Raw genomic sequence first — 22,689 nt, forward strand, 5'->3', positions numbered from 1 at the left:
TTCGAATCATCAGAAACCGATAATAGCGAAAGACCTAGCTAAACTAATTAGCTTACATTAAAAAGATCGCTACTAAATTTAACCTCCTAGGCAGGAAACCGCCTAATACACCACTAGTCAGTAATCAACGTCTTGATCCGATCACTAGTCAAATTAACTAATTAACCGTTAAACTATACTAGTAGAAGTGTGGTTCGACCCTTTTCCCTACTATATAGACTAGACTAGACACCGCTTTTGCTAATTAGCTACTAGCTAAATCTCTCACACGCTACGATAAGAAGTACCTAGCTACTATTAACTACCTAATTTCCTACCTATACGGGACGAAAGACCTAGCTATCTATTTTAGTGGTAGCTAATTAGATTACTAGATCTTCACTACTTCGTCCGATGCGAGTTTCGCCGATAATCCTGATAAAAAGTCATTAGAAGGTTTTATCTTCTCTTTATTCGGTGGTCTAATCGAGTAGAAATCTCGTAGGCAGAAGACGATCACTATATCCACCACAGAAGCTAAATTACTAGCTATCTCACACGTAGCTAAGCAGCTATACTAGGCTAAACGCCTATTCGAATTCATCGAATTCAACACTGAATAGCAAGAAGTGTTAAATTGCGATAATAAGCAAACCGTTGACCTATTAAATCGCGAGAAATTAGTCTTTTAGACCAAACTTCGTCACGTAGATATTAACCGCCTATAGATTCGTTAAGAGGTGTAGGCAAAGCGCCTATCTGTCTAATAGGTCAAAACCACCGACATGCCCGTAGACGGTCTTACTAAGTGCTTACCTAGGCAGAAGTATGTCGAATTTATTAAATAACTAGGTATAGAGATACTACCTCCTAGCTAGTTATTCTCTTTTCTCTTATTCAGTTCTTACTTTGCTCTTATTCTTATCATATATCGAGAACTAAGGGGGTGTGTTAATATATGGATATTATGGGGTCACATAACGAAGGACCCACTTATATAACCCCTCTCTATATATAGATCTTCTTCTATAAAGATCTAATAGATTGATCCTTAACGATCTCGTATATAATTGCCTACCTAAGCAAGAGACTCTCAACACTCTGATTCTGTTGATTTATTATGTGACCTTTTGCTATATTTCTTATGATATAAATACTGCTATGTTACCTAGTTAAATTAAATCAAGTTTATCATCCCTTTTGATCTCTCTTCTAGATCGGTGGTACTCTTCCACAATCATGGTACTTCTGCTAGTACGCACGACCGATAGACTCATAACCGTGTATTCAGATACCACATTGAGTATTTACTAATCCTTATACACACTATCGTCTTGTGTGTATAATCACGACTTTATGGTCACCGCCTAGAGTCCGACAGTTTCTTTTCCTATCGTAGCGGTTTTAGTTCTAGGCTCCTTTCGACTTTTCCTACTATATATATTATATATCTATCGTCGTAATACGCTAAGATAGTTCTTAGACTATACTCCGGGTATCGGGCGTATCCTTTATATATATAACGCTATTCGTTATATAGGTATTATCCTATAGTTAGCCGTTTATTAGTAACGTCCCGAACCTTATCGAGTACTTTAATAAGTATAGCTAGCGATTTAACCGGTAGGTTACTATCCGTAATAATCTCTCGGATCTATTACTCTACTTCTTATTATCTGTTTTTATAGGGTTCTCGCTAAGGCTATATAGTAGTATCCGTTCCTAGGAGCTAGGGTAGAGTCTCTAGGATCTCCGGGGTTCCTAGCGTCTCGATTAGTGTCTTCAGGATCCCTACGCCCTACTCCTAGGAGTCGTTAGATAGTTCCTAGAAGTCGGTAGTGTTCTAGGGACTATACTAGGTCTATCCTTAACTCTTAATATTTTCCTAATTAATCTCGGGAAATTCCGTCGCGTACTCTACGCTATTTAGGCCGCGGTATTTAATATCGTTTACGAAGGTATCTAGGGTTTTACCTTTCGTGATTAACTATAGGTATTCTACCCGTTCGTCGTAGGCGTATTTAATTTCTTTAGGGCTTAAGGTTGTCCACTTAGCTAATAATTCTTCTAGCGTTTCTTACTTAACCTTAGGTTCTTTCCTAACTAATAGCTTCTCGGTAGCCTATTTAGTAACCTAGTCCTTTAGGTATTCGTACCTACCTAGAGTAGCCCTAGTAATAGCTTCCTTTAGGCGCTCTACCCTATCGTAGGTAGCCCTAAGTTATTAGGGTTGTATCTCGTCTTAAGTTACCCGTAGCTATTATAGCTTTACGTTATTATGTCTATTATTACGCTTACGCGCCTATAGCTTTATATTATTACGCCGATTATAGTACTCACGCGCCCGATATCCTACTTTTCTATATTTAAAGTATAAGTTATTATCTTTTCGTCGTTTTTCTTCTTCGGCTAGGAGCCTCGCTACGTCGAGCTCTATTAGTCGTAGTCTATAGGGGTCGCTATCCCTACTAGGTTAGTTTAGTCGCTTATTATAGCGATAGTACGATAGTCGGCTAGTACCTCGGCGCTATCCTTTAATTTCTCTTTTTTCTATTTATTAGTTATATAGATAGTTATTAATCCGTACCGCTATATCGATAAGTTTTTCTATAGTGTCGGGTCGGTCGATCCGTGCTAGTTTATCTTTAATATATAGCTTAAGTCCGTGGTCGTAGTACGGAATTAAAGCGTAGTCTTCCTACTATAGTATTACTATAAGTTATATAAATTCGGCCGTATAGGTCGATACTAAACCGGTTTATCGAATACGCTTTAGCTTTCATTTAGCTATCTTCTTCGTATCGATATTACCGAAAGTCCGTTCTAAGTGTTATCTGTCAAGATATGTAGGATTGGTATAGACTAGTATGCATATGGACGAATGAGAACTATCGGAATCATACAGAGAAGGTTGATTGATTGAAGAAAGGAAAAGGACTCGAACGAATGGGAAAAGGGGCAGGTTGAGCTGTCCCTTGGCGGTGTAACCAGGTATTCAAGTGACCATACCGATGGTCAAGGGTTACCCGCATATTATATACAAATACATAGGAAATCTGGGATGGAAGTGACCAATCCGAGGTCACTGTAATGAATCTCTCCACTTTTCCACGACATACCCCCTCAGCGGAAATCCCTTTGGAGTTTCGCTGGACCATCAGTTCAATCTCTCCAAGAGATATCCAATGTCCTCCATGCCTAGTTGCCTCACAAATCTGGCATGCTTTTGACGAGGAAGAAGTTTGGTAAGACCGTCTGTATCCATCTCTGCAGTAGGGACCCAATCCACTGCGATCCTACCGGCTTGCACTTCTTGCCGAAGCCAATGCTGATGGATGTCGATATGTCGAAGCTTAGTGCGCAGATGAGGTGCTTCCTTAGTCAATAAGGTGATCGTCTGCTTGTTGTTATATTGAATTGAGATAGGGTGACCCGGGTTGAACATAACCCTCTGGAAAATCCGCTCCTATATACGCATGGATTTGCCAGCTTCGGAGATAGCTAGCAATTCAGCTTCGGTGGTACTCGTTGTAACGGTCTTTTGCTTCGCTGCCTTCCAATCCACCGGTCCGCCGAAGACTTTGTAAAGATATCCACCAGAGCTCTTTCGATCGTGATTATCCCCGAACGAGGCATCGCTGCAGAACTGTACACTAGGCAAATCACTAGTGCTTCTGCGAAAGCAGATGGCGCGGTCTCTAGTCTAGTACATAAAGGCGATCACCTGTGAGATCGTATGTAGGTGGTCCGGCGAAGGATTGGATAGGAATTGAGCCAGATGGGAGGTTGCCTTAGTAACGTCCGGTCTGGTGATAGTGGTGGCATACTGCGCAGATCCTACCTTGGAGGAGTACTCCAATCGGTGTTCGTTGGTGGCTATTCTATTAAAGGGCTTAAGATTGGCGATGTTAACCGGAGGAGCTTCGAGTCTTCTTTCTCCAGTTAGATAGTACTTATGCGTAATTGCTGATAGGTAGGTATCCTGACACAGCTAAATTGCACCTATTTAACGGTCTCGGAGGATGCGGATACTAAGAAACTACTAAGCTTCGCCCATTGATCGAAGTTCCCACGCCTTATTGAGCCTTTTGGAGACTTCCGCTGCCTCTTTTCTCTGCGAAGCGTGGTTAAATATGATCAAATCGTCTATATAGAAGATTATGATAATCCCCTCTCTCACGAATAGGCATATATCCTTATATACTACCTGGAAGCCTAGTGTAGTGAGGACCCTCGAGGCTTCCTGTTGCTAGAGCCTCGGTGATTTGCGAAGACCGTATAGTGCTTTGAAAAGCTTCTAACACCTTGTTCTCCGGTTTTGCGAGAACATCCTAGGAGGCAGTTCTATATACACTTCATTAGGAAGTTGGCTGTTTAAGAATGCATTGACTATATCCTATTGAGTAGTATCGAGGTTGAAGTGGGCAGCGAGGGCGAATACGAATCGAGCTGTTCGTATAGCCAGGGTTGCTGAGTACTTCTTATCCAGAGAGACCCTCTCGAGGTCCCCTCTCACGCAGATTCGGGCCTTATGTTTAGAAAGAAGTCCATCACTGTTGAACTTATAGTTGAAGACCTATTTCAACGGTAAAATCTGCACTGATTGGTCCGTTGGTTTATCAACTTCGATAAAGGCTTCCTTCTTGCGTAGGGTCTCGATTTCTAACTCCGTAGCTTTCACAAAACTCTCGCAGTGCGGATGGTTTATTATCTCTGACCAGTGCTTTGGTTCTGGTGGTAGATCGTCCCTAGAAGACACTTCTTGAGACCTAGAGGAGCCTATTGCAGTGGAAAACGCTAACAAAACGCCTTTATGAGTATCTTCTTCCTGTCCACTATGTACCACGGCTGCCATTGTAGCGAGATGGGAGGTTCTCTTGCGAGCACGCTTGCTAGTGAGGATATTGCTTTCAGAGAAATCTGCGTTGATATCTCTAGGTGCGAGGTCGCCCCTCGCCCGGTAACCTGGCGGTGGTGGTGAATTAGTATCTAAATCGTCTTCAAGTTGACACTCTAGTTCAGAGCGTAGTTGATCCTCAGGACTCATCCTTGATAAATCCACCCCCTTAGCTGGGGTCTGAACGGCTGCACCCCCTGACTCCGCCTCCCCCGGGAACGCTCCGGGGACCCCTTCAATATTCGATATAGGCCGAAATCCGCGTGTAGGCGATGGCGCCGGCGTCGGCAGTTGTGGTATATCAAGTTTCAGAGAGGAGAGGGGTACGCTTAGCGTCTCCCCTAGTCCCTGAATCTGGGGTCTTTCTGTCGTTCCTGTGTCGGTTGCCACGGGTAACGGTTCCTCGTCTTCGGAGCTTTCAGTCTCGACTTCACCTCCTATGCCCACCCCCCAAGGGTCTATCTCGGGGATTTGAGCCATTTAAATAGGCGGTAATCCTTGGCCGTTATAGCGAATAGTCTCGTCGAATACTACATCTCTCTCTTCGCGTACTACGCCGATAGTTAGGAACCAGATCTGCTAGATGTTGCTGGCTACATAACCAACCAGGTATCCCAATTAAGCCCGAGGCTCTATCTTATCCTTATGAGGGATCTTTCGCATGCGTACCTATGCGCCGCAACCGTATATACGGAGATTCGCAAGGTTTGGGCGTACTGGTGGCTTAGGATTCTTCGCTGATATTGCTTCTGACTAGGGTACCACAAGGTTGCCGTTCTGTAGTATCGTGGGTGTCCGATTCAAGATATACGCTGCTGCCCGGATTACCCAGGGCCATAGTGTTTTCGGCAAATTAGTATCCGCAAGTAACGCCCTTGCGACAAGGATGATGACACCTCCCGCTCTCTCGATGAACCCGTTCTGTTCAGGAGTGCCCGTAACGCTTCGTTCCTATATAATCCCTTCTTGCGCGATGTAATCAACGAAGGCTTGATCTAGCGCCTTCTCTCTATCGCTTTTGAAGACTCGAATATCCATACCGAATTGGTTTCTGTAGAGGGCAAGGGCTTCTCGGATAGCCTTCACACAACCGTTCTTGTTCTTATGCGTGTGGGTTATGTGAAAACGAATACCCTCGAGGTAGAGATGCGATAGCCACTTATCCCTATTAGAGGCTTCGTCTAACTAAATAAGGTCGAAGTGAATACGGCTAAACTTGCCATACACCTTCGATCTTTCTGCAGGACGACGGGAGACTTGCCTCTTTGCTTTAGTAGCGTGACAGGTAGTACACAATTCAGGATTTAATAGTGCGTTTTCCTTAGTAGCTTCCTGGATTTCAATGCTATCCACTATCTCTGCAAGCTTCTCTATACGCCTCTCGGCGATATGGCCAAATCTCCGGTGCCAGACCTCAGTCGTTGCGGTCTTACTTAGGGCTTTACCGGTAAAGGAGACCCCTTAGGTGGTAGAAGGGACTGCCGCCCTCGTATCCTCTAAGATATAGAGATCGAGGAGTCTTGTGCATCTTGCAATCTCCTTCCTACCCTTCATAACCCCTAGTAAGGCACTATTGAAGAAGAACCCTCTCTTAGCGATATCTGACACGGAAACTAGGTTAGTCTGGAAATCAGGCGTATACCAAACCTCTGGTAGAATTGCCTAGACAGATTGGCTAGTTTTCGCGGTCAAAAGGACCTTTACCCTTCTAAATCTAATAGCGGGTGCGCTGCCCTTACCTAATCCAATGAGTCGATGTGCTGGTTAGTAGGTCTCGAATCTCGTGCGGTCATTCGTGACGTTCACATTCGATCTAGAATCTAATATCTAACTATTCCTTAATAGATACGTGATGGCTACGTTTACCACTGCTGGAGAGACCGTAGCGGTATAGAAGGATATCGTCTCTATAGGGAGATCTGTATCGCCGCCGATGGCGAGATTGGCTGCGCTACTAAACTCCGAGGCTCTCTGCTTCAGTTTCTCTAAGATATCATCCCTCTCAGACTGCGGAAGCTTCTGGACCCTGTTTCGAATGGCATCTAGGGTCTCTTGCTTAACTAGGTATCTCCACTTCCTTGTGAGGATCCAATAGGTCTTTAGACCGTGACCTGCCTTCTGGCAGACTACGCAAGGCTTTCTTTTGGCCAATTGCCCTACTTGCGCTTGTGGTATATCGGCCTTTTTGCCGTTGAGAGTGGCGTTAAAAGAGACACCGCTAGATTGTGCCTTCTCTTCCGGCCGATGGGCCCTGTACTCGTTAAGGATACCCACAAAGGTGATTTCGAGCTCATGAGACCTAAGCTTGTTCTTCCAAAGGTTATAGAAGAATAGGTCGTCATCCCTAACAGAGCGTAAGAAGTCCTAAATGGGTGCCCGGTCCTTCTTGCATCGATCTGATTGATAACAGACGTCCGGTACGCCTACTTCTCGAGCCTTATAGTACAATTTTGACTAGGTTGAGAGCCATTTAGCCTGGTCTATATTGCCCTTCGGTTCGGCAATCATAGATCTCTAGGTCTCTCTTAATCTTAACCAACGGTCTTCCTCTCTAGTGGTAAATCGGCCCTTAAGAAGCTTTAATTGCTCTCGAGGACTGCTGATACCGAGTATCAGTTCATCAACGTCCCGGTCAACTCGCTGGATAATCAATTGGTTGATTTTAGCTAGCCTTTCTTTGACCTTATCCCACTGCTTTTGCTTCTTCTTATACGCCGATACCAGGTAGGTCAGATGTGCCCTCTCGTCTGCCGAGAGGTCTAGCTAATTAGCTACACTTGGCCTTACCGTTTGGATATCCGGCGGTTGAAGCCCCTTTGGGATTGTTGATATCTCTTGATCTGAGAGGTCGGGGTCTATATACTGCCAGACTTCTTGAGCCTCAGCTGCAGCTTTTATATGACCCTTCCACACTCTCCATTAATCCTTGTGGCGGAGCTTGAGATCCCACTCCGTCCCGGTTGACGATAGTTTCTTGTCTTCTATGTTGGTCTTCCCAATATAACTACACGATCCTTCCGTCTTCTCGAGGGTCTCAGGGCGATTGAACGGTGCGGCCGACGGTCAATCTTGTAGGGGTCCTCGGGGGTTCGAAGAGGCAAGCTTGAGGAAGCGAATCGACAGATACTAGAGTAATTGGAATTATTGATATCTGATTTAACCTAATCGTGCGATCGGGCTCATAACTGTTAAGATATGTAGGATTGGTATAGACTAGTATGCATATGGACGAATGAGAACTATCGGAATCATACAGAGAAGGTTGATTGATTGAAGAAAGGAAAAGGACTCGAACGAATGGGAAAAGGGGCAGGTTGAGCTGTCCCATGGCGGTGTAACTAGGTATTCAAGTGACCATACCGATGGTCAAGGGTTACCCGCATATTACATACAAATACATAGGAAATCTGGGATGGAAGTGACCAATCCGAGGTCACTGTAATGAATCTCTCCACTTTTCCACGACATTATCTAAACGTAGTGTAGCTAGTGAAGATAGCTTAGGTAGTAGTAGACTATTCGGTATTAACCTTTTCGTAGTACTCTCGGATATAGGGTTTAAGCTAATCCTATACCTACCCTCTAAGGTAGGCTAACACGAAGATAACTTTACTTCCTTCGGTAATAAGGCGTCCCTTATTAACGTCGATATAGATATCTATCTAAGTAAGGAACCCTCGTAGCTTACTTCGGGTACTATTAAAGGTCTTAGCCTTTAGAAGTTTTAGTACTCCGATAGTAGTTACTAGTATAGAAGCGACGATCTAGGTATAGAGTTATTCTATATAGTCCTTTACGCTTACTATATATTTATTGTCAATATGTGGATGTTGTGGGGTCACATGACGAAGGACCCACTCATATAACCCCTCTCTATATATAGATCTTCTTCTATAAAGATCTAACAGATTGATCCTTAACGATCTCGTATATGATTGCCTACCTAAGCAAGAGACTCTCAACACTCTGATTCTGTTGATTTATCATGTGATCCTTTGCTATGTTTCTTGTGATATAAATACTGCTATGTTTCCTAGTTAAATTGAATTAAGTTTATCATCCTTTGTGATCTCTCTTCTAGATCGGTGGTACTCTTCCACAATCGTGGTACTTCTCCTCCTTTATAGAAGTGCGCACGACCGATAGACTTATAACCGTGTATTCAGACACTACGTTGAGTATTTACCCTTATGCACACTATCGTCTTATGTGTATAACCACGACTTTATAGTCACCGCCTAGAGTCCGATAGTTATGAGCCCGACGCCTCTGCTCTAACCATTTAACCAATTTAATTCAATCTTCTCTTACTTTACTCTCACTATCGCTTCACTTCCCACACAGAAGCGATGGATTCAACTACGCAATAAGCCACCTGGCTTCACTACCCACTAAAATCTCACGCACACTGGGTTCTATAGATCACTGCGGTTAAAGACCACGCACTAGCTAATAATGTGTGGAAATATGCCGATCCGGACCAATCCGCACCGATTACCCCGCCTCAGGAACTAGTTAAACCACAGATATCTGATGTGATCAGAAACCCTACTAATATATATATATCTAATCTTCCTGAATAGCCACTTAGGCTTATCGACCTTACGTCTGACTAATTAGCTATCTATAAGATACTACTAAGTGAATATAAATCGTTAAGATCAGACTACTTTCGCTACCTACGATCTATTGAATCTCTTAAGTAAGGTATTCGATCCTCTCTTATACCAGAAGGACGTTAAATCGTTAATAGCCTATTAGCACACGAAGCTATAGTGAAACTACGTGCTACCTTTGCCCTATCCGACTAATCGAAGAATCGTTAAATCCTACGCGATTGGGATGAGCTAAAACGACAAGCTCTACTAACTAAACTGTCTTAACTACCTATATGGGGTTAGAAGTGGATAATTAACTAATCAGAAGGCGAGAAAGCACGAATTGCCTACTTCTAAGACCCTCTCTCGCTAGTATACGATTTCCTAGAGACTATCCAACCTAGTGACCAGGGCTTCTACACCTTCTGGTATAATACAATCCTACAGGGTCTAAAGAGACCTACCCTGACCGAACTGGTTAATTAATTCGTCGATCAATACCGACCGCCTACTATAACTAGCAGTGGTAGAAGACGACCTATCGCATATACGACCTACTAAGGACGTCAACCTGACGAATCAGACGAAGAAGGACCTACACAATCAACCAGAAGAAGGAAGTGCCCTTGTGGGGGTATGCCTAACTCTGGTAACCACGATTTTGAGACGTGTCGCTATATGAATCCTAAGGCAAGACCTAGGGGGTGGTAACCTGACCTAGAGGTCTAAGAGCGATTTGAAAAGCGATGCGATGAATCTAGAGGATTTAAGATAGCCTACTAACGTGTAATTCGACGTTACTAACCGGCTAATTTAACCAATTCGACCAATTCGACCAATTCGACCAATTCGACTAATTCGACCAATTCGGCTAATTTAACTACTAGAGACGCTTTCTCTACCTATATACTAAAACAATAGGTCGAGACTCTCTTTCGAGAGGAAGATGGTGTTGCGATGAGCATAATCAGGATTCCTACCAAGAAGAACGACACCTGGTGCTATGATACCGGAGCATCAATTCATGTCACGAATAATAGGGACCTACTGTTAAACTATAGGCCCGTTGTGTCCTCTGTTATGGTTGGAAACACCGAAACCACTATCCTTGGTTATGGTGAACTGTCCGTTAAACTATTAGAATCTCTTGATGGAACCACTTTCCCTTTGAAACAAGTTGCCTATTGTCCTGGATTCCACATTAACCTAATCTCTGTAGAGAGAGCTACTAGCGCAGGTATCTATCTAAATAGCAAGGATTGCCTACTAGAAGAGAAGGACGGAAGACCTATCTATAAGCTTAACGCGAAATTAGGTATCTACCTAATTCGATGGGACGATTCAATCACTGACCGACCTACTGCTAACCACGCTTATGTTTTATCTACCTCTCACTTATCTCTTACTTCTGTCTTACACGATCAAGTTGTACCTATCACTGAGCAATTCAGCAAGGTTGCCCTATCTTCTTTACACACCAAGAAGTACCTAGATAGGATAATCGACCGATGGCATAGACGACTAGGACACGTTAGCAAGGACGTCCTATCTCATCTACCAGAGCACTTATCAGGCATCACTATCAAAGATATATCTTTGCCTATCAACCACTACGAGATATGTAAACTAGCTAATTCGCATCGTCAAATCTCTCGACGACCTATATAGTATAATCGCCCTTTCGAATCTCTGTATTGGGATCTTATACACTTCGAACTATTCTTAGGCAGAACGACCTACCTATCTCACTCTGTGGACCCTATCACTAAATACTAACTAGCAGAAGATCTATCTACTAAGACCGATTCGACCTAATCTCTCTGCGACTAGATCGATTTCGTACAACACCAATTTAACCTACGCGTCCTCACTATCTATTTAGATGACGAGAGATCTCTATCTGAATTCTTCGATTAAGAAGTATAATCACGTGGTATCTATCTAGAAACCACACCGCCCTACCAACCTGACCAAAACGGCTACGCTAAGCGTTATGGCGCATTCATTTTAAAGATGGCTAGGCAGATAATTATCGATTCAAACCTACTAAGCTATCTCTGGCATGAAGTAGCTAGAACTGCCGTCTATATTCAAAACCGCCTACCTCACCGCACACTAGATTGGCAATCCCCACACGAAGCGCTTGCTACCTACCTCGGTGAAAACGTACCATATTGGCTATAGGTAAAGCTAGATCTCTTATATATTCGAATCTTTAGATATAAAGCTTATGTACGCATTACTAAGCTACCTAGACTAGCTAAGCTAGCACCACGTGCTGCTATTAGCTATCTAGTGGGATATGAAACCTATAATATCTAGCGTATCTGGATACCTACCAAACGACGTGTAATTCGTACACGAGACGTCTAATTCAACGAGGAAGAATCCTACAATCCTTCGCTATCTAACCAACGCATCTAAATCTATGAGGAAACCAATCTATCTCAACAAATTAATACTCTTGACGACGAAGAGATCAATCAAATCCTTGAGGATATAGATATCCCATTCAACCAACCGGTGCAGCAAGATCTCGGGGGTGATAGTAGTACTACTTTCGATCATACCATACCTATACCAACAGACGAAATCCTCGGAGATCAACTAATCATACCGCCGCTTGAACCGAAATCGGACGAATCGATGAGATCTAGCGAATCAGAACTAGAAGATATAGTCCCTTTCGTCTTAATTGATAATACAAACTTCGACCCTTCTGGATATAAACCTCTTAATATACTAACTAAACGCCCACGATCAGATTCCAATTCAACCGACGACGAAAGTGAAAGAAAACGCCCTTACTTATCCCTTATAACCTATTTCCAAGCTTTCTCAACAGACCAATCTCATTAACTAAAGGTCTTGATATCAACGATTCCACCACCACTATCTGGTTACCACTAATTGACTAGCCATCCTTTTGAAAGCCAATTCCGACAAGCTATGCGAATCGAATTTAATAAGCTTCTGGATATGTACGCATTCGAACCTATCAACAAAGATCTCGTTAAATACACACACCAATCGAATTGCAAAGATCTTAACTAATCAGATTGCCTACGCCACTAGCTTATACTAATGAGATAGGTCTTTGCCTATAAATCTGACGAATCAGGATACCTTATACGCTTTAAAGCGCGTCTATGCGTACGCGGAGATACACAGAAACCTGACGACTAGGATCCACGCACTAGCACGCTTGCTGCTAGGACCTTTCGCACGCTTATAGCGATCATCACGTATTTTGACCTAGAGACCTTTTAGATAGATACTGTTAACGCTTTCCTAAATAGCGATCTTAAAGAAGAAGTGTACTGCTAGTACCCACTAGGTTTAGGACGAAAGACTAAGGTCCTTCGCCTACATAAGGCAGTATATGGTCTTCGAATCGCTGGTAAACGATGGGAAGACGACGTGAAAGAGATGCTTCTCTCACTAGGCTTTAAATCTTGTCCTAAAGACCCTACGCTTTATACTGATAATCGCATAGTTATTATGGTATTTGTGGACGATTTCCTGGCTACATACCATAAGAGTGAGAGCTTGCACGCTCACCAGATAAAGTAACTTCTCTCACAACGCTTCGAGATGAAGGACTATAGGGAACTTACCCAATTCATCGGTATTCGAATTATACGCGACCGATAGCGACGAAAGACCTGGCTAAACCAATCAGCCTATATTGAAAAGATTGCTACTAAATTCAACCTCCTAGGCAGAAAACCGCCTAATACACCACTAGTCAGCAATTAACGTCTTAATCCGATCACTAGTCAAATCAACCTATTAATTATCAAACTATACTAGCAGAAGTGTGGTTCAACCCTTTTCCCCGCCGTTTAGACACGACCGGACACCGCTTTCGCTAATCAGCTGCTAGCTAAATCGCTTACACGCTGTGATGAGAAGCACCTAGCTATAGTAGACCATCTGATTTCCTACCTATATAGCACGAAAGACCTAGCGATCTGCTTTGGTGGCAGCCAATCAGATAGCCAGATCTTCACTACTTCATCAGATACAAGCTTCGCTGATAATCCTGATAGGAAGAGCTCCGAAGGATTCATCTTCTCATTATTTGGTGGTCTAATCGAGTGGAAATCTCGTAGGCAGAAGACGATCACTATATCTACCACAGAAGCTGAATTGCTAGCTATCTCACACGCAGCTAAGCAGCTATACTAGGTTAAACGCCTATTCGAATTCGTCGAATTCAACACTGAATAGCAAGAAGTGTTGAATTGCGATAATAAGCAAACCGTTAACCTATTAAATCGCGAGAAGTTAGTATTTCAGACTAAACTTCGTCACGTAGATATTAACTGCCTATGGATTCGTCAAGAGGTGCAGGCAAAGCGCCTATCTGTCCAATGGGTTAAAACCACCGATATGCCCGCAGACGGTCTTACCAAGTGCCTACCTAGGCAGAAGTATACTGAATTCATCAGATAACTAAGTATAGAGATACCACCTCCTATCTAGTTATTCTGTTTCTCCTTTCTCTCATTCAGTTCTCACTTTGCTCTCATTCCGCTCTCACATCGAGAACTGAGGGGGTGTGTCAACATGTGGATGTTGTGGGGTCACATGACGAAGGACCTACTCATATAACCCCTCTCTACATATAGATCTTCTTCTATAAAGATCTAATAGATTGATCCTCAACGATCTCGTATATAATTGCCTACCTAAGCAAGAGACTCTCAATACTCTGATTCTGTTGATTTATCATGTGATCCTTTGCTATGTTTCTTGTGATATAAATACTGCTATGTTTCCTAGTTAAATTGAATCAAGTTTATTATCCTTTGTGATCGCTCTTCTAGATCGGTAGTACTCTTCCATAATCGTGGTACTTCTCCTACTTCATAGAAGTGCGCACGACCGATAGACTCATAACCGTGTATTCAGACACTACGTTGAGTATTTACCCTTATGCACACTATCGTCTTGTGTGTATAACCACGACTTTATGGTCACCGCCTAGAGTCCGACATATATTATAGGGTACTACTAACGATTGTGAGCGACCGTGGCCCCTAATTTATGAGTTCTTTCTAGGAAAGGGTATACAAAAGGCTATCGATTTAACGCCGATTATCTACCGCTTTTTACCCCTAGACCGACGGTATAATAGAGCGTACTAATCAGGAGATCGAACGAATTCTACGCGTATTCACGACGTACGTATAGGATAACTAGAAGGATCTACTACTAATAGTTACTATAGTAATTAATAATTGTGATACCGCTTTAACCGGAATCTCGCCGTTCTTCTTTATCTACGGCTATCACGTCGACCCGATTAGTATCGACGAAGTAGGGTAACTAGAAGACGCCCTAATACTACTATAAAAGGTAGGCGAAACGTTCGTGAATCGCCTTCGGGAAGCCACCGATTAGGCCTAGGCCGCTATAGCTTCTATATAGGCCCTTTAAGAAGAATAAGCGAACCGGCGCCGATAGGCCGCGCCTATCTATAAGAAGGATAACTAGATCTAGTTAAACCTTCGGAATATACGTACTTAACGACCGTTAAAGAAGTTAGATTAGCTATACGCTTAATACCGAGTAGTAGATGTTCCGTCACCGTTCACAGTCCGACTAGATATACCTACTAGTATATACCTAGTATTCTATATTAAGTTAGTTCGTCCGGTAGCGACGGACCTATTCCTATCTTAGCTAGTAGATGATCTATAGCCACCGCTATTACTAGTTAATAGAGAGGAGGAATACGAGGTTAAGCAGATCTTAGCTATCCGACGGAGGAAGATTAGGCGAGGATATCGTAACGAAGTACTAGTGAAGTGGAGAGGATAGACAGAGCAGACGTAGGAAACACTAGATTTAGTGCGAGATTATAGCGCCCTAGATACCTTTAAGGAGTAGCACGGCACTATTTCGGACGTGATTCGTTAGCAAATCGGCACCGAAGCCTATATCGTAAGACTAAGACTAGGAGGGGGTATTATCACGGGCTAGTGCCCGATATAGGTCACGTATATCACGAGACCTTAGTATATTAACGTGGGCAACGCGCGAGATAAACTTCTTCTCCTTAAGCTTTTTGTAAATAGCATGTTGGCCTAGTTAGATTGAATCAAGTCTTACTTCAGCCCTTCATAGATAATCTTGCTTCGTTAGGCTCGGCTTCTAATCCTATCGTAATCTAGGTTAACGAGGGTTAGTGCCACGATAACTTAGACTAACGTGATTCCGATACCGATACTATAATTATAGCTACGCTAGAATTCTGGGGGACTTTAACCGGTAGAAACTTAGCCGAGCCGGTGAAGGATAATAGATCTATCGATCCGTTATTTATCTATATACTAACCGGATCGCTAGTCGATGAGAATCTAGATAGCCTCTAGCTATCCGATATATTAACTTTGAATAGGTTTGCGTCGGACTATAAAGTATACGGAGTCGCCGAGGATTTATTTATCGCCCTATTTTAGGCTTTAAAGGAGAGCGTTACGAGTAACTAGGGAGGTATAATTAACTAATAACTTTTTTAGGCTATAATACTAAACTATACTAGAAAGTAGGTAAAGCACGGAGTAAGGTAAAGATTTAGAGACTAAGGGACTAGAGCAGGAGCGTAGTATACCCTTTCCCTATGAATTAGTAAATATTATTAACCGGATAAACTACTTAGGTAAAACGGCCTCGACTTAGGACTCTTCGGTATCTATAGCTATCGGTGATGAACTAGCCTCGATCTATAATTATATAGAGCACTATCGGAATGCTAGTTAAATATAAGCTAAAGAGTTTTTTGATAGGATCTACTCACTCCGTGAGTGATTCCGTGCCGGATAAATTTAATATAATCGCTAATATTATCTTTTTAAGAAAACTCATTACTTAGTAACTTAAGCGCGTCTAATTAGCTATAGAGACGAAGCGAGGGAGGCCGTGTAACCTTACGGTTCTATATCCTAGGCCTCTAGAAGGGGGCTACATAGCCAGGAGAATTCTTGATAAATCGAGTGGTTATCCGAACGGCTTTTTTTTCGCCAGATATACCTTACAGCCTAGAGACTCTTATTAAAGACGATATTCTTCACGGGCGAGGCGCTATAGTCGTCCCTTTAAGAGGAGAGGACTCAAAATCCTTTCTCACCTTTTTAACTAAAGTTCGCTCAGACGATCATGGTACTGATATCCGTGCATCTCAAGAACGGTCAAATGGCATTGTGATATTTGAATCGGGCGTGCCAGAACGGGAAAAGGGAGCAGATTGGCGATATAGCTTCACCGGCAGATTTTCTGTTGAAATTCATACGAGATAGCCTCCTTTAGCATCGAATTATGAGGAGCAAGAAGACTGGTTTGGAAATATTGCTCTGAACATCTACTCGGATGGGGTAGACCCAAAATGCTTCCTCACCTTCTCTTCTGGACGATCTTCAGCCGATCGCAAGCCTCATTCGCCTGGTCTAGCAACGACGTACGTGAACTTTCGATAACCGCGGGCACTATTTCTCAGGAAACAGCAGATCGAGCCGATGTTCTGTTGGAAAGAACCTGGCGGTCAGCTCTCATGGGCGGTCACTGAAACGCCAATCATCTCACGACGGTATTCAATCTGAACTCAGACGATCGGAGCGACTTGTCAAAAGAGCTCGAACTTGACTGCGACGTTTGCTTTCCTTCGTTTGTTTATTCCTTGCACTTCAGCATTATTCAACCAATCAATCTTTTCCAAATTGAATCTGTTTGATAAACTTATTCATAATAGTCGATACACATGTTTGAATTGTGAACATGATACATCGGTGCGCATTTTCAATCAAAAAGTAGATGGCTAAAATAAAGAAATGTGGTTTTAGGTGCAAGAGACAATGGGTTGAGGCGTATTGTGAAAATTACTCAGTTCTCTTTGTTTACTCTCAATCTGGGTTTCTAGTTGGTGGAAAATAGGCAAATAGAAGAACGGTCTTATCGAAATTGCTCTTACGTCATTGAGAGGGCCTTAAAGTCAGCGTAAGGTCGAGCAGTAAGATAATTTTCTCCATTTTCATAATAAAATGCGGCAGTGGTGACCAAAAGATTAACCTACTGCGAAATAGTTATTATCTTACCTTTGGATAAGGTCTCATTGCTTCGGGTAGGCTTGCAGGACATTTAGTATGTCGGCCATTTCATGACTTCTCTGCGCCCACTTGACCCGGTTATTATCGTGTAAATCACTAAAGATGAAAATCAATCCTGATCTACTAGTAATATATTCGAAATTGACGTATCTAGCTGCCCATCAAGGTTCCCAAAATTAGTTTCACTTCTAACATCTGATTGAACAAAAGCACAGGGATTCTTCCAAAAACCATAATTTGATATAGCTTTGAGATGAAACCCACTGTTTTCTGTGATACTGATAGACGTGTTCTATATTGTTCGGCTCGTTTGAAACCGGATAGAAGCATTTCTTGAGCATGCTTTTAAAGAAATTACCTTGAATGATCTACAATCTTGAGGTGCTGAGAACTGTACGTGTTTGGTCAGTGAAATATCATTATGTGGAGTGCGTAGTTTGATTTCAACATTTGAACAGTCATGATATCCTCCATGCAATCTAGTTTCCTTCATCAAAAAATTCCGACCTTTCAAGGTTATAGCCACGTTTGACCCTCCATCAATTTGTCGCTTGTTTAATGGTCGGTCAGTTGTTGCCCCTTCTCTCCTTGTCAATAGCTGCTGAATCTATCAAGTTGCTTGCTCGGGATAGTGCCTTTGGACATCGAAGGTAGCGTTCATCTGTTTTGTTGAAGAACTTCTCGGCGAATAGCTTCACCCCATGCCGCAGAGAAAGGCTGACCCCCGATTCCGCGTTCCCGAGCATATTGTAATCTGCCCTCTCGGCTAGAATCAAGACCGTATGATTTCATTACATCCACAGACGACAGAGGGTCTGGAAAACTGTTAATAACGAAGTCTCGCTCTTATGTCTGCAGACTGACCAAAACTCCTTCCTGCTGACCTGCTTCCCATAGCAGATGTCATACCTCCCCCCGAGCTGCCAACATTGACATTGAATTGTACATTTCGGAAGAACCAAGAGGCTCCTTCAAGTATTGTCTGAAACAAACTTGTTTCGGGCGCTTGAGGAGTCTCTGGGCTGCCTTGATGATTTCGGGGAATACCTCGCGAGCCCGTACTTTGATTCTCTTGACAAGATGATTCAGCATTTGAATCACAACTAGCGCTCGACCTCTGTTGGTTGATGTCTCCTCGATGCTGTTCGTTGGATGTAGGTAATGGTCCCGTGCTAGAAGGGGCAGATTGCAACCCAAGAAACCTCCCGGCAGCTGTCTCATGAACGGGGGTACCACATCTGAGTTCCTCGACTATTTTTGGGGTGATTTCTTGGGTTTCCGATGCATTTGTGCCACAGTACCGTCTCATGATCATCTCCCTGGCATGCTGCGCAATCTGTTTTCGACCGGAATCATCAAACCAATCGATGAAGGATTCAGTAATCTCCCCTTCAGCGTTATGTCCTCGTCCGTGTTGATAGAAATGCAGCACGTGGGCTCCAAATGCTTGTCTCCATTTATCTTTCAGGTCCTCAAGTTGGGTCGCGAAATTGGCCTGCTGTGAAGGTCGATCGGTCGTCCAGAACGTAGTAATGAAAGTCATGCAGGGAATGTAGTCATCTCCAGACATGGCACGAAGTATCTGAAGAACTTTGTGATCAAACGAGTCAAAGCGTGGCTGGTTGATGCAAGTGAAGTAAAGGAAACCTGCAATTCGGGAAATATCTAGTATTGCTTGAATACCTCGTACAATCTCTTGAAATATTTCTTCCGTATATGCTGGATCAAAGCCGGGAGTGTCGATGATGAAGCAAGCTTTGTCTTCAATTCTGACTTTGGCAAGCTCACATGTTTGAGTCACTAAAGGGAACGTCAGCCATGCAGGAAGAGTAGGTTTATCGTTTGATCGCATTGAGAGCTAACCTGGGTCAAGGGACTGCTGCGGATGTCCACGTAAACCGGAGACATCTTCCACATAAGAGGACTTTCCGACTCCAGGCCGCCCAATACAGACCAGGACTTTTGGAGGCGATTCAGGGTTCCTATTCAGTGTGTTAGGAAAAGGGCTGGTGATGATGAAAAGGAGATCGCACTCAAGAGCTAGAGCTTTTAGTTGGTCGAGAATTTCTTGTGTCTGTCTTTCAAACGGAACAGGTTCCATGGTCTTTGATATGCCAATCGATGTGAAGAATGTCGAGAAGACGGCTGGGATAGGAGAAAGAAATAAGTAATATCGAGGGGCAGTGTGAGATCTTATATACCACGGGACACCTCAAACTATTCGAACAATTTTAACTACGCCGTGTCGGACTTTTCGTCTCAACCTGTCACACTTTGTATTGGGGCTGTGATTCCTAACAGCATGGAGGCTGAGTATGTAGCGCCCGCCTCACTTTGGAGGCAGAACCACTGTTATAATTGCTATCTTATTTTTGGACCTTCTTAATTTAGCTTTTGGAAGATTTGACAGGCTCTCAACTCTCGAGAAGGCAATCAAGCTCCAGTAAAAGGCGCAACCAGCAAGCCTATCACATTGAACATGTAGCACGTCGTGGATGTTCAGTGAAATTACTTGGAAAACGAGCCGCTAAAGGTGCCGGACCGTTTCAATGAGGAATATGGCTTCAGCGCCAGGATCTACTGGTGAAACTGAGAAATAGTTATTTCGTGACGAAGGCAACCGCCCCACCCACAAGACGATACGCCGCTTTCCCGCATCACCCGCCCATCACGCAAACTCTGAGGCACGAACAATTTTCGGTAATCCCAACCAATTACTGACAGTCAATTACTGAGCATCGCAAAGATTGGCACGCGATTGATGGCAGCCATAACAGAGTTTAATATGCTCAAGCTTGACCTATCAGCTTCGGGTAAACTATTTGCCTACCTCACTGAACCTTTTGCTGATCGCTTATAGCAGACGGGGATTGAAGCAAGTAAGGCAAGGCGGGAAGCAAGGCTATGTTTGAAGTGATGCTTAACATACTGGGGTTAAGCACCAATCGTTTCGCATGCACTGAAGGATTTGCCAACCTCATTTGCGAACGAGTCATGCGTTTAGTCATGGCGGCGCGAATGCCGCCGTTTTGATTGGCCGATGTCTCCCAAAATCGAAGCGATGCTGAATTCGCGTCATGAGAACAAAGCCCTCTTTGGTTTGCTGCTCGAACCAACGTGGAGCCAGGTTCTTCTGCGCGCAAATGAGGCTCATGAGCAGCCCCGTAGTGGTACTGAATAAAGGGCACCGAGAGCGAATTCATGTACTACATATGGAGGTCCATACATAGCCAAAGAATTTGATAAATTTGCCTGGATCTCTGTTTTCTTTCATCTATAAATGGGATCAATTACCTTAGGAACTGTCTTCCCAGGATATCAATATTTTTCGTCGAGAATGCCAAACTTTGAAATGGAAGATTACACTGTGGTATGGATCGCGCCATTGGCCCTAGAAGCAGCGGCTGCTTTACAGCTGCTAGATGAGCATCACGGGGCACCAGCCCGCAAAAGTGGCCAAACATTAGTGTATCACCTCGGCTGTATGGGAGATAACAACGTTGCTGTTGCCTGTTTTCCGGCCGGCGAGAGCGGAATCGGAGTAGCGGGAACCATTGCTGCTGGAATGAGACGCGATTTTCCCAACCTGGAGGTCGGTTTACTAGTTGATATTGGCGCCGGTATTCCATCGTTTGAGAATGATATTCATCTGGGAGATGTCGCTGTCGCTGTTCCTGATGAGGATAATCCAGGGGTGATTGGATATGACTTAGTCAAGATTGAGCCTGAGGAAATACGCCTGAAACAGTGGCAGAATGCAAGTCACCCTATGCTGCGATCTGCGATATCGACCCTAAATGCAGGCTTGATAGCCTCTGAAGGAACAAAGTTCACGCGCCTTTCAACACCCTCACAACCATCTACTTGCTCTGAGCACATCCGACAGCCCCGGCAATTTCCTATCGTGCATCATGGCACTATTCTCTCTGGAAATAAAGTCATTAAATCGGCACGGTATCGTGAGGAACTGAGACTGAGATATAAAGCTATTGCTATTGAGATGGAGGCAGCGGGTATAATACCCTACCAGTGGCTGTGATTCGAGGAATTAGCGACTTTGGCGACTCTGAAAAGAACGATACATGGCAGCCGTACGCATCCGCAACAGCGGCAGCGTATGCAAAAGGGTTACTTCAAGTTCTTGGTCCACTCAAAACAGTTCCAAGTGAGTGTACTCAATTTTCTTATGAAGGATATATGCTGACACACTTAAGACCTCTTACGAAGAAGACCTGATACGACTCAACTGAGCCATAGCCGCCTGGTAGACGTGCTAGAGGAACGGTCTAGACAACTGAACATAGATAATAACTGGAGAAATTCTGTCGTGGATCTTCTTCGGCTTTTTTTCCTTGATCCATCTCTAGAAACGCGTTCACGTCTGGCGCGCAGATGGAACGTCTTCGTTGGTGAGGACGGTGACCCAGTGCGAAACATCGCTCTGTATGGGCTCATCATGAATGCCCTTGCAATGAACCATGGAAAAGTTCCCTCTTCGCTCGTAAGAGCTCTATCTGTCGATGAATATCGTTGACGTACGGTGAGTAAAAGAAGCTTTTTGGATGGTCGAGCGAAGGAAAGTCATCTACGTGCGATTTGTGATTTTACTTTCCTCAATAAAACTAGTCCTACTTTAAACTGTCCGTGTAGCCTTCGCCATATCGTACTACCAAGCCCGGTTTCAAGTAGCAGTGTAATTCTCAAGCGAATATATCATGCATCAAGTGGGGGGCAGGGCAATTGGCCTGACTAGAGATACAGCAGGCCGACCCCACGCAGCGTGGAGTACCCGTTAGTGCTAACTACGTAAGAGAAAGAATTGTGGGGACACAGGAGGACAGCTCCCTTGCTACAAGACTACACAAAGGAACAAAAAGATTGCCAGTTGTTAGTCGAGACTCACCAGGCATATGAAAACATACAGAACGGTCAAATAGCATTGTGATATTTGAATTGGGCATGCCAGAATGGGAAAAGGGAACAAAATGGCGACACAGCTTTATCGGCCAACTTTCTATTGAACTTCATAACTTCTTTAGCATCGAATTATGAGGAACGAGGAGACTAGTTTGGAAATATTGCTCTGAACATCCACTCGGATGGG

The 22,689-nt window shown here is 43.6% G+C and overlaps 4 protein-coding genes across 4 annotated transcripts; 1 reads left to right on the forward strand and 3 right to left on the reverse strand.

Annotated features, from left to right (window-relative positions):
* Positions 1-4,555: 4,555 nt before the first annotated feature.
* N7496_010275 (uncharacterized protein) lies at positions 4,556-5,356 on the reverse strand (the record flags this gene model as incomplete). The annotated part of the gene is made up of 1 exon (XM_056703188.1): positions 4,556-5,356. The coding sequence occupies one exon, from the start codon at positions 5,354-5,356 to the stop codon at positions 4,556-4,558; it is 801 nt and encodes a 266-aa protein (XP_056552188.1).
* A 2,034-nt stretch (positions 5,357-7,390) lies between these two features.
* Positions 7,391-7,786, reverse strand: N7496_010276 (uncharacterized protein; the record flags this gene model as incomplete). Its single annotated transcript, XM_056703189.1, has 2 exons — positions 7,391-7,639; positions 7,664-7,786. Coding segments are annotated over 2 exons (372 nt in total), but the record flags the coding sequence as incomplete, so codon positions are not given.
* A 10,365-nt stretch (positions 7,787-18,151) lies between these two features.
* N7496_010277 (uncharacterized protein) lies at positions 18,152-19,686 on the reverse strand (the record flags this gene model as incomplete). Its single annotated transcript, XM_056703190.1, has 3 exons — positions 18,152-18,351; positions 18,495-19,385; positions 19,449-19,686. 3 exons carry the CDS (start codon positions 19,684-19,686, stop codon positions 18,152-18,154), a joined length of 1,329 nt encoding a protein of 442 aa, XP_056552190.1.
* Positions 19,687-20,922: 1,236 nt separating this feature from the next.
* Positions 20,923-21,624, forward strand: N7496_010278 (uncharacterized protein; the record flags this gene model as incomplete). The annotated part of the gene is made up of 1 exon (XM_056703191.1): positions 20,923-21,624. The coding sequence occupies one exon, from the start codon at positions 20,923-20,925 to the stop codon at positions 21,622-21,624; it is 702 nt and encodes a 233-aa protein (XP_056552191.1).
* Positions 21,625-22,689: the final 1,065 nt, after the last annotated feature.

Source organism: Penicillium cataractarum (assembly GCF_028827025.1).
Source record: "Penicillium cataractarum strain IBT 29864 chromosome Unknown utg000008l, whole genome shotgun sequence".
Lineage (NCBI taxonomy): Eukaryota > Fungi > Ascomycota > Eurotiomycetes > Eurotiales > Aspergillaceae > Penicillium > Penicillium cataractarum.